The sequence below is a fragment of the Cynocephalus volans genome, chromosome X (assembly GCF_027409185.1).
Source record: "Cynocephalus volans isolate mCynVol1 chromosome X, mCynVol1.pri, whole genome shotgun sequence".
NCBI lineage: Eukaryota > Metazoa > Chordata > Mammalia > Dermoptera > Cynocephalidae > Cynocephalus > Cynocephalus volans.
Window position 1 is genome coordinate 43,294,983 of NC_084478.1, and position 12,651 is coordinate 43,307,633.

The 12,651-nt window shown below is 38.8% G+C and overlaps 1 protein-coding gene across 2 annotated transcripts in view; it reads right to left on the bottom strand.

The window, feature by feature from the left end:
- DMD (dystrophin) overlaps positions 1–12,651 on the bottom strand; it is a 2,107,999-nt gene that overhangs the window by 1,326,578 nt on the left and 768,770 nt on the right. For both annotated transcript variants that reach the window (XM_063083086.1, XM_063083084.1), the window contains exon 27: positions 4,793–4,975. In XM_063083086.1, the coding sequence (XP_062939156.1) occupies positions 4,793–4,975 (183 nt within the window). The remainder of the gene's footprint in view (positions 1–4,792; positions 4,976–12,651) is intronic.

Consider the following 12,651-nt stretch of genomic DNA (forward strand, 5'->3'; position numbering starts at 1 on the left):
AATATAAAGGAAACATTTTAAATTCATTTTTGATCTACAAAACATGTATGAAAAACCTCTAGTGTCAGGGGAAAAAAAAAAGGAGGAAAGTGCCAATAGAGAGTGGGAAACCAAGCTTAACAAAGTAACTGGCATATGAGAGCAGGGTATATAACATAAAAGCTAGGGTATTTGTCACTAACTTGGGTTGGGAAATAGACATTGGTCTCACCCATGCCAGGAGACATAAAATAATAATGGAATGTACCGTACCTTCCCGGAAGCAAGAACTAAAAATTCCCCACCCACTGGAGTATAGGGATTTAGCAAGGAAGCTGAGAATCCTTTGGATTCTTGGTTGGAAAATAAGGATCCATCCCTACAAAGCTGAAACCCAAGCTTATATCACACACGAGGGCAAAGCATACCATCTCTAAGACCCTGGTAGAAACAAATGCAAAGACTCATAAGGACTTTCCAACAGTCCAGAGGAAAAGGAATTTCTAGTAAAAACAATTCCTATTATAGGTGAGCTCACAAATCAAAAAACAAACGTATAAGCCACATGAGGAAATATGTAGCCAGCAGGATTTATTTTCTTAAGGTTGGCAATTAGTGTTCCAACTTAAGAAATAGAAGTGCTACGTTGCCTACATTCTATGTTGGGAGAATATCTATTACTTCTTTTCACGAGCCCTTGTCTAAATAGAGAGGGCTGATGGAGAGGACATTAGAGGAAAGTGGAGAGGAGAGTTTGAAAAGATCGGCAATTTTTCTTTCTCATCTTTTTAAGGGGATGGATAGGCAGACTCATCTGGATCCTTTTCTTTACAGAATCTAAAAGAGAACTGCTCATCTAATGGGTAAACATATTCAGGAAGGGGTAATTTGTCTGCATTTCCTGTTGAGCTGTTGGTATGTCTGAAGAGGAATCAATGAAAACTCTTACAAGTTTCTCAGTCCTAAAAGGTATAGAAGATGGGTTCTTCCAGTGCCCACAGGCTCTGAGTTGAGATGTGGTGGGTACGTAAATAACACTCCAGGGGATCACAGAATCATTAGTCAAAAAGCTGTAATCATCAAGGGAATGTGGTAGTAAGGCTATTAGCAAGATTCAGCCTGAAATTCTTGTTAAATATTACAGGGTACCATGAATGCCTGGGAGATCTTTTTTGGGGAATCAAAGTCCATTAAATAAGGCTAACCTGGATTCCCAACGGACCACATAAAGTCTATAGGGAACAAGCTAGATCAGTGGTGATAACATATAGAAAGGGGACAACTAATCAACACAGACGTATGTGGGTGTTAACAAAAGGGAATAGCAATTGTGGCCAGCCCAGAAAAGGACATTCATAAGAGAGTACTTTCCTTTATCCTTCCTTATACTAACACTAGAAAATCAATATCCAGAAATTGGGTGATAGAAGGAGACTTGAGATAATTTTTCCCCACTCCCACCTCTCAATAAATTGCTGAAGCCACAAACAAGATTAATGCAAACTGGTGGAAGATTTACATAAAGTATGAGATTGAAATTTAAATTAGACCAAATTTGTATAACTAAGAGTGAATAAAAAGTTATTGGATCAGACTGAAATAATGCTTAAGAAGACAACTACTTAGCAGAAAGCAGAGTTAGACATGGTTTGTTGTAGTTATCGGAAAAATAAAACGGCCTCATGCTTATTACTCATTAAGTGAGAATTCCCAAACAAATTGCATTTGTTCAAGTTGTTTAACTTAAGGAGGAAATAGAATTAATTACACAAAAGCAGAAGATCATGACAAAGAGAGAGATTTGAAAAAGAACTAAATAAAATCTTGAAAAATGGAAAATATGGTCTTTGAAAAATATAAATGCACATACACACATATATAGATAAATGTGCATACAGAAAAAGATAAGTAGACTTCCCTTTTGAAAGATAAATTATGCCATACGCAGTTGAAGAGAGAATTTGACAATTGGAAGGCAGATTTTTAGAACATTACCCTGATTTGAGTAGATAGAGATAAGAATATAGAAAATATTAAAGAGAAACCCAGTATCAGGATATAGGTTGGGGAGATTCTTCATAGATCTAATAAAGAGCCCCCTAGGAAGGAATGAAGAGATTGGGGAAAAAGACAATATTTAAAAATATAATGGAGAGCCACTAAAGAAAGAAATAATTTATATGTTCTTATAACACACCCAGGTGACAAATTATAAATGGAAGAAAATCTGCACATAGACAAAATAGAGTGAAACTGCAGCGCATTGAAGACAAAATTAAAACTTAACAAAAATTTATAAATTAATAATAATTTGAGAGCTGACATCTTAACAGCAAGAAATTTTCAAAGACAAGGGAATAATATCCTCAGTTTTATAAAAAATAACTGTCCCTACATAATTATATGTTCAACTAGGCTATTATTCAATACTGAGGGCAAAATGAAGGCGTTTTTAATTAGGCGAAATCTGAGAGCATTTCCTACTCACGCTCAAAGAAAGAGCAAGAAGTAATTTGAACACAGTAGCAAAAGGAAGGACAAAAAGCAAAACTGATCACATAAATTGTAAAAATAGCATTGGCAAATCTAAATAAATATTATATTAAATAATAATTACAACAATAGCAGCAGCAGCAATGGTACTGATTGATTTTAGGAGGAGTAAGAGGTAAGGTCCAAATTAAATAATAGGCGAATATAATAAGGAAGATGGAAGAGTTAAGTTCAGCGTTAAAACATGCTAATGTTTCTACCATATTGTTATGGAGGTTCACAGAAATGTTTATTATTTCTGAATTTTTTTTTGATTAAGGTATGCATGATAATAATTAAAAGTACCATTAAGACAAAATATATAAAGTATATGTTCCAAGCCAGTGGAAAAGGAATAAAAAGGGACTGAATGACCTGATAACTTCAATATAAATAGGAAAGACTAGAACTGTTAGGAAAGTTGAGTGAGAAATGGAAGGATAGTTTAATAAATGGTCTTGAAAATGTTGTTATAATTATGAAAAGAAAAGATCCCTTTCAAAATTATACTGCAAAATACATTTCTGTTGGATTGAACAATATGACGTAAGTGGACATGAATAATAGAAAGCAAAGACTAATACTTATGTAAAGACATTAAAAACATAAAAAAAGAGAATATTTAAGTGTTTTATTTAAGTATTGTTAGAAAGCAATTTCTTGGATACAAAAAGTTACTCCCTCCCTAGTAATTAGTTGTGAATTTCTTGAGACTTTTACAGTACCATTTCTTCCCTTTCCTTCCCATTCTTTGTTTTATTTTCTGTAGCACTCACATAACACTAATACAAGAGATGTGTCTTTATATCCTCAGCAACTAAACTACTTCATGGCATGTAGAAGGTACTTGCCTAGTGTCTGAGGAGTGACTTGGATAAAAGAAAAAAGAAAAGAAAAAAAGACTGGTGAAAAATAAGAGATTAGAATTGGTAATAAAGATACTCAGAGATCACATTTTATGACTAGAAAGTTATAATTTTATAGTTATCTCAGTACTTTAAGTGAAAATATATATTTTTAAATGGTTTTTATAGATCTACTCTACAGGTCTGAATTGTACCTGCCTTTAAATATCAAATATTCAATATATAAAGCTAACTAAACAATAACATTCTTCAACTACAATGGGACACTTGAATCTTTTACCAACTATATTCACAGAAATAACCTAGTTTGCATGGGGGAAGAAGGCTTAAAGATCAACTCAAGTACAGTGTCTGGCAGCATCATCATTTGGTAGTAGGTAAAGTTTTGTGCTCCTTAGCACAGTATTTTTACAAGGAGGATTGTACTTTTATTTTTGATACAATTGCTTGGTAATCATATGAGGCACCAGGATTTCTTACCTATATTCAGATAAGCATAATCTGAAGAGTAAATCATGTGGGAAAGATAAAGCAGGGCTTATGACAATGAATAAATATAATGTGAAATGCCAAAAATAAAAAAGAACTAGTTAGACAACTTGTCTTGTTAAGAACTCTACATGGCAAGCAGTTATTAAAGACAACTATAATAAGATATACTTCTCCACAGAATACTTTCCAACTAAGATACTTAAATAAGTTTATGTACATTAAAATATATAAAAAATAGAAACTGATTTCTATAAATTAGGAGAAATCTAATTTATAGGATTTTAGCAACCTAATAATAGCAATAGTAAGAATTAAAATAGCTGTTTATGTTTATTGAGTATTAGTCTAAATACTTTAAATAGAATACAGTCAGTCCTCCATATCTGTGGGTTTCACGTTACAGATTCAACTGACTTGAGATAAAAAATATTTGAAAAAAATAATAAAAAATAACAATACAACAATAAGAAATAATACAAAAAATACAGTATAACAACTATTTACATAACGTTTACATTGTTTTAGGTATTATAAGTAATCAAGAGAGATTTAAAATATATGCAAGGATGTGCATAGGTTATATGAAAATAATATGCCATTTTATATCAGGGACTTGAGCATCCATGTATTTTGGTATTAGAGGAGAGTCCTGGAACCAACCCCCACAAACCAAGGGAGATTTTTGTTCATTTAATTTTCTCAATAACTCTATCAAGTATGTATTATTTTTATGTTCATTTTACAGATTGGAAACACATTTATACAAGTTAAGCAACAGGCCCCAAATCATACAACTTGTATGTGCTTAAGTGAGGAATTCAAGCCTATGTAATTTTATACCACAATCCGTGTTCTTAATCACTATGCTTCACAAATGACCATATATTGACATACAATGACAAAAAATAAGTAAAGCAACTGACTTCCAAAGTCTTGCATTTGCCATTCAGCCTGGTACAGAGCCACTGGTAGTTGGTGGTTAGAGTGTCAAGTTCCTTTTTTAAGGCCTCTTGTGCTACAGGAGGAGCTTGAGCTATGACACTATTCACAGTCTCAGTAAGGAGTTTCACTTTTGTTTCTTTTTGCTGGGCCTCTTCTTTAGCTCTCTGAAAAATAAAGCGTGTTCTCATATTAGCAAAGCAATGACTTTACTTCTGAAATGCAAACCCATGTTTGATGTAATTACTTTTCACAACATCCCTGTTAGGATGAGATTAATAAAAATAAATCCAATATTGATCCCATCTGTTTTATAAATGTAGGTTTAGTTATAATTAGAAACTTGAAGGAAAAAAACTATAACCAGAATATAATAGATCTTTAATAAAATAGTTTGAAAACTAATCTGTATGTGGGCATGCATCCATGGCCAAATGTGTATACATCTATACAAATAAAATGTTTGAAACAGGCAAAAACCAAATATTACAATACTAACTAGGTTAAAATTATTTAGTAGTCTATAATTGAAATCATTTATAAATTACTCAGATGGATGAATAATATTGAAATCTGTACAAATATTGTTATTTAAACTAAAAGGTACTTGGCATAGAAATGTCCTCTTAATGCTATATTTGGGACCATATTTTGCTGAGAAAAAAAAGGACTTGAAAACACATGAAAGAAAAAGAGAAAAGCAGGCCTTACATTAGGAGCTGTCTTGGCACTCAAAGCTATGCCTTGGTCTTCTTCTGAGAATGATAAACTGTTTCACAGAATTTCAACACTGAGCAAATTCACTTCATTACCATGTGGATCAAGACCACAAGAGTATGCCCACTTTCACCACTTCTATTCAACATAGCAGTGGAAGTACTAGCCAGAGCTATTAGACAAGGGAAAGAAATAAAAGGCATCTAAATTGGAAAGGAGGAAGTCAACTGTCCATGTCAAGATGACAGGATCTTATATAGAGAAAACCCTGAAGATTCTACCAAAAAACTGTTAGATCTAACAAATTTAATGAAGTTGCAGGATTCAAAATCAACATACAAAAATAAGCAGCATTTCTATATACTAATAGTGAACTATCTGAAAAAGAAATCAAGAGAATAATTAACTTACAAAACTACAATAAGTACAAAAAAAAAAGATACCTAGGATAAAATTTACCAAGGAGGTGAAAGACCTCTACATTGAAAACTATAAAACTTTGAAGAAAGAAATTAAAGAGGACACAAATAAATTGAAACATAATCTTTGTTCATGGATCGGAAGAATTAATGCCATGAAAATGTCCATACTACCCAAAACAATCAATAGATTTAATGTAATCCCTATCAAAATACCAAGGATGTTCTTCACAAAATTAAAAAAAAAAAAATCCTAAAATTCTTATGGAACCCAATGTGATCCCAAATAGCCAGAACAATCCTGAGAAAAATGAACAAAGCTGGAGACATCACACAACCAGACTTCAAATTATACTACAAAGCTATAGTAACCAAAACTGCATGTTTCTGGCATAAAAGCAGACACACGGACCAATGGAATAGAATAGAGAGCCCAGGAAAAACCACCTACAGCCAACTGACCTTTGACAACAATGTCTAGAATACATATTGGGGAAAAGACAGTCTCCTCAATAAATGGTACTGGGATTGTACGGGGAAAACTGGATATCCACATGAGAAAGAATGAGACTAGACCTCTACCTCTGACCATATACAAAAATCAATGAAAAATACATTAAATATTTAAATAGAAAACCAAAACTATGAAACTACTAGAAAAGGACAGCGAAAATGACCCATGACATGGGGCTGCTCAAGGATTTCTTAAATAAGACTTCAAAAGCACAAGCAATAAAAGCAAAAATAGACAAGTGGGATAAGATCAAACTCAAAAGCCTTTGCACAACAAAGGAAACTGTTAACAGAGTGAAGGGACAAACTACTGAAGGGGAGAAAATATTTGAAAACTGTACATCTATCTGATAAAGGGTTAACACTAAGAATATATAAGAAACTTAAACAACTCGACAGCAAAAAAAAAAAAAAGAAAAAACAAAACAAAACAAACAAATAAACAAAACAAAACAAAAATGCCTCAATTAAGAAATGGGCAAAGGATCTAAACAGACATTTCTCAAAAGAGGAAAAAGAAATCAAGAATAAGGATCAAGGGCCAACCCTGTGGCTCACTCGGGAGAGTGTGGCTCTGGGAGTGCAGTGGTGCTGGGAGCGCCGAGGCCGCAGGTTCAGATCCTATATAGGGATGGCTGGTGCGCTCACGGGCTGAGCGCGGTGCGGGCGACACCAAGCCAAGGGTTCCGATACCCTTACCGGTCACAAAAATAAAAAAAAAATTTAAAAAGTAAAGAATAAGTATCAAGAAAGGATCTAAACAGACAAAAAGAGTAAAAAGAATACAAATGGCCAACGGGCATATGAAGAAATGCTCAGCATCACTAATCATCAGGGAAATGCAAATCAAAACAACAATGAGATACCACCTCACTCCAGTTTAAACTGGCTATCATCAAAAAGACTGAGAATAACAAACGCTGACAAGGATGTGGAGTAAGGGGAAACCTCCTACACTGTTGGTGAGACTGTAAATTAGTACAGCTATTGTGTAAAACAGTATGCAGGTTCCTCACAAAATTAAAAACAGAACTAACTGTATGATCCAGCAATCCCACTACTGGATATATACCCAAAGGAAATGAAATCAGTCATGTAAAAGAGATATCTGCACTCCCATGTTTATTGCAGCACTATTTACTATTGCCAAGTTATGGAATCAACCTAACTGTCCAACAATGAATAAATGGATAAAAAAATGTTGTATATTTACTTGATGGAATACTATTCAACTATAAAAAAGAAAAAATATCCTGTCCTTATGGCAACATGGATGGACCTAGAGTAGATTATGTTAAGTGAAGTAAGCCAGGCACAGAAAGACAAATATCACATGATCTCACTCATATGTAGAATCTGAAATAAAAGTTGATATTATAGAGACAAAGAGCAGAACAGTGATTACCAGAGACTGGGGAGGGGAGGAGGGATGGGAAAACAGTGAGAGGTTGGCCAGTGGATACAAAATTACAATTAGATAGGAGGAATAAGGTCTGGTGTCGCATAGTAGGGTGACTATGGTTAACAGTTAAGTTTTGTATATTACATTGTTGGGAAAATAGAATAATTGAATCAGGCCCCCTCACCTGCCTGTCTGGTTGGGGTTGGTGCGGCACATTCTTTGTAAGCAAATTGTGCATGTGTGTGTGGAATTAGTATGCCTGTGCAGTGCCACGACCTTGGCTGGCATCTGCTTTGGGCATCCACCCTGCACAGCCATGCTCCCCAACCTATGGCTTCCAAGGACCTTTTTGCCAGTTACCTAGCTCAGAGACCTGTGTGTGAAGGGTTTGTGACCCAGTCTGGACAATGGGCTTGAGAGGTCTGTGAGCTCCAGATTCAAACTTAGCTCGACAATTGGCTATGTTGGCAGGATTCCGACATTAGCCTTAGCTTGACAGTTGGCCTAGTCAGCAGGATTATGGGCAGGTAAAAGAGCCCGACAATTGGCATAGTCTGTGACAGGATTATGAGCAGGTACAGGATCCAAAAGCCCTTGGGAGGAGGAAATGTGTCTACTTTTGAACATGTTGTGCCCTATGGCCATCTTCCTGTTGACTGGAATCTGGTTGCTTCACACTGTACTGCAAGGCAGCATAGATCAGGTACTAAAATACAAAACCCCTTGGGAGGAGGAAGAAATGTGGCTATTCTAGAGCACGTGGTGCCTGGCGGCCACTTTTCTACTGACCGGAGCCTGGCTACTGCTAACTATGCTGCAAACTGATCGAGATTTGCAGCAGAAAGCAGAGTTGTTGGAAGCATGGATGATTATCCTGGAAGATGACATGCAGTGACTGGCCACTCCTGCCTCTCACACCAGGGAAGATGACCAACCCAGTGGTGAGTTGGGGGAAACCATGCATCTCCAGGCACAACCTGTTGTGCATGAGAAATTGAGACATGAGCAGCCTATGGGACTGGATGGACAACTGGTGGGCGATCCACAGGTGACCCAGTTCACCACCTATGTCCCGTATACCCAGGCTGAACTGGTTGACTTGAGGAGACAGTTCAGGCAGAGACATGGGGAGACCCTGACTGCTTGGCTTTTGTGTTTATGGGACCTAGGGGTGGATAGGGTGATATGCTCTGGTGAGGAGATGGAGAAGTTGGCCTCCATTACCATACACCCATCCCTGAGGCAGCGGCTGCAGAACAGCCACAGATATGCATAAGGGTGAGTAGAAGGCAGTGGACCTTTCAAGTATTGCCCAAGGTTATCTGCATATCCCAACCATCGTCATGGTTTGGTGGCTGGGGACCTAGCCAAGTGGACTAGGCCCAGCACGATTACATGTTTCACTATATTGATGATGTGTTACTAACCTCTGATTCTCTTTCAGATTTTAACCAGGCAGCTCCAACACTGTTAAGTCATTTGGAACAATGTGGGTGGGCCATGAACACAGCCAAATTGCAAAGACCTGGGCTGTCAGTCAAATTCCTAGGAGTGGTCTGGTTGGGTAAGATGAGGGTCATCCCAGAAGCTATTATAGATAAGATACAGGCATACCCTCAACCCACAACTATAGCTCAGCTACAGACATATTTGGGACTTTGGCGGTATTGGAGAGCTTTTGTACCACATATGGCCCAAATAGCACACCCACTCCATGCATTAACAAAAAAGGGAGTTCTCTGGGATTGGACTGAGGAAGTAGAACAGGCTTATTGGGCTTACAAAAGGGTAATAGAGCAAGTACAGGCTTTACAAGTGGCCAACCCCACTAAGCCATTTGAGTTAGATGCACATATAACCCAGGAGGGGTTAGGATGGGGTTTGTGGCAGAGATAAGACTGATTCCACACACCTGTAGGATTCTGGTCTCAGCTCTGGAAGGGTGTTGAAGTGTGTTATACCCTAATAGAAAAGCAGTTAGCAGCTGTGTATTCTGCCTTGATGGCCACTGAAGCTATCACAGGAACTGCCAAAGTCATAGTAAGGACTACATACCACATACTAGGTTGGCTGCGCACATGGGCAACCAACCCTAAAATGGGTGTAGCTCAGACTCCCACTCTGTCTAAATGGGGAGCATATATAGAACAAAGGAGCACTGTGTCAACGAGTCCTCTGTCCAAAGAGTTGCAAACTGTGCTAGGACCAGTAGAGGTTGTGGAGGAAACTTTGGCACAACCGTTACCCTTGGAGGTGGAGTCTACACCCTTCCATGAGGGACAGGGACCTATCACAGAGCAAACTTGGTATACAGATGGCTCTAGCATGGGACCTTCAGCATTGTGGACAGCTGTTGCTGTTCAGCCCTCAAAAGGTACCATGTGGTATGAGAATGGCATAGGACAAAGCAGTCAATGGGCTGAACTGAGAGCAGTATGAGTGGTGATAAAAAAATGAGCCTGGGCCATTAACCCTCTGTACTGACAGCTAGGATGTGTACAAAGGTTTAACTGTTTGGATTTCTACTTGGAAGTATCAATGGTGGATTGTCAGCCACCAACCCCTGCAGGGACAAGCCATGTGGCAAGAGTTATGGAGTTAGGACATGAGAAAGAAGTAACTCTTTTCCATGTCACAGGACACTTCCCCTTAGCTAGTCCAGGAAATGAAGAAGCCGATGCCTTGGCTACGGTGTGATGGCTGGAGAGAGCCCCAGCTACTAATGTAGCCCAGTGGTTACATCGGTGAATGCAGCATGCTGGCAGTAAAACCATGTGGATGGTGGCTCACAGATGGACCCTGCCTATAAAATGAGAAGATGTACTGAGTGCCTGTCATGCTTGTCCAGTATGTGCTCAAGAGAGTCCACACCCCCAATAATTTGAGGAAGGGTGCCCCTGACTCGATGGCTAGTGGACTTTGGCGGACCACTGTCAAGGTCAGAGACTTTCAGATACATCTTCACAGCTGTTGATACGGCTACTGGTCTTCTGTTTGTATGGCCTTGTAAGGCCCCAGACCAGGTAAACACTGCGAAGGCACTGAATAGCCTTACTGCCATGTATGGCCAGCCTGTAGTCATAGAGAGTGATAATGGAACCCATTTTACCAGACATGGGGTTCAGAGGTGGGCCTCCCAGTTGTCCATTCAGTGGAAGTTACATGTGCCATATCATCCCCACGCAGTGGGAATGATGGAACAGTGCAATGATCTTTTTAAAAAAGGGACTAAGGCTATCTACCCAACACCCAGGGGTGGACACAGTGATTATGGCCAACAGTCAGAATTATAAAGGAGAGACCCCGCAAGGGCGGACCCTCTCCCACGGAAGCTCTGTCACATAGGGCTGCAGCACCTATACAGCTGCAAGTTGCTACTAAAGATAAGATTTTGAAGCCAGGATATGGCAAGAATGGAAATATTCTCTTACCGGCCCAAACCTTTTTGCAACAGGGACGGACAGTAGCACAATGGGAACGGCCTTAGAGAATAAAAGCCCCCCATATACGCTGGATAGGTCTAATAGGGCCTTGGGGAAAAGGATTAGAGGAAGATTTGCAAGTTTCACCTTGGGTGACAAGTACCTGGCCTCCTCGAGTAAAGATAATGTGGCCTGGAACAGATAAGCACTCTATTCCAAAGGACACATTTGTATTATCATTATGGCCAATTATGAGTTCCCCTGTACTGTTACATGTAGAACCTACAGATCCAACAGTGTTGGCAGATAAAGTATGGTATCATAAACCAGGTAAGATACCTATTCCTGCAACCATCCTTTCTCAGGATGGCAAACTGGCATGTATCTTACCAGAGGGGCAAGTACTTCCCCTATTGGTACCAATAACTCTTCTGTCTTTTCGCCCATAGTGTTCTGGCTGCAGGCACTGAACCAGAGTCACGTGACTGGTGTGTTGGCCTACTAAATGTGTGTTGAACTCCTCAGCAGTATGACTGCAGGATTCACATGGAAGATCACCCCAATGGTGACTACTAACCGGACATATGTGGCTAATAGTTAAAAGGACAGAACTACTAGCATTAAGGCATATTGGACGGATAATAGGTTATGTAAATGTAAGGGTCATTTATGTCCTCACTAAGGGAACATCCTGGAAGATTCTGAATGCATAGATTATATGGTGAGGGACCCTGAAGGGGTGGATTGTTGGGAAAATAGAATAATTTAATTGGGCCCCCTCGCCTGCCCGTCTGGTTGGTGGTGGTGCAGCACATTCTTTGTAAGCAAATTGTGCATGTGTGGGTGGAGTTAGTGCGCCTGTGCAGTGCCGTGACCTGGGCTGGCGTCTGCCTCCAGTGTCTGCCCTGCGCAGCCATGCTCCCCAATCTACGGCTTCCAAGGACCTTTTTGCCAGTTACCTAGCTTGGAGATCTACGCGGGAGGGGTTTGTGGCCCAGTCTGGATAACGGGCTTGAGGGGTCTGCTGTGAGCTCCAGACCCAGCCTTAGCTCGACAATTGGCTACATCAGCAGGATTCTGACATTAGCTTTAGCTCGACAGTTGGCCCATTCAGCAGGATTATGGGCAGGTAAAAGAGCCCAACATACATAATAGTTAGAGCAGAAGCTTTTGAATGTTCTTGCCACAAAGAAATAATAAATGCATGAGGTGATGGTTAAATTAACTACCCTGACCCTATCATTATACTACATATATATGTATCAAAACATCACATTGTTCCCCATAAATACATACAATTACATGTCAACTAAAATAAATACATTAAAAAAATACCACAACAAGACTACTCCACAATCATTTCTGAATAC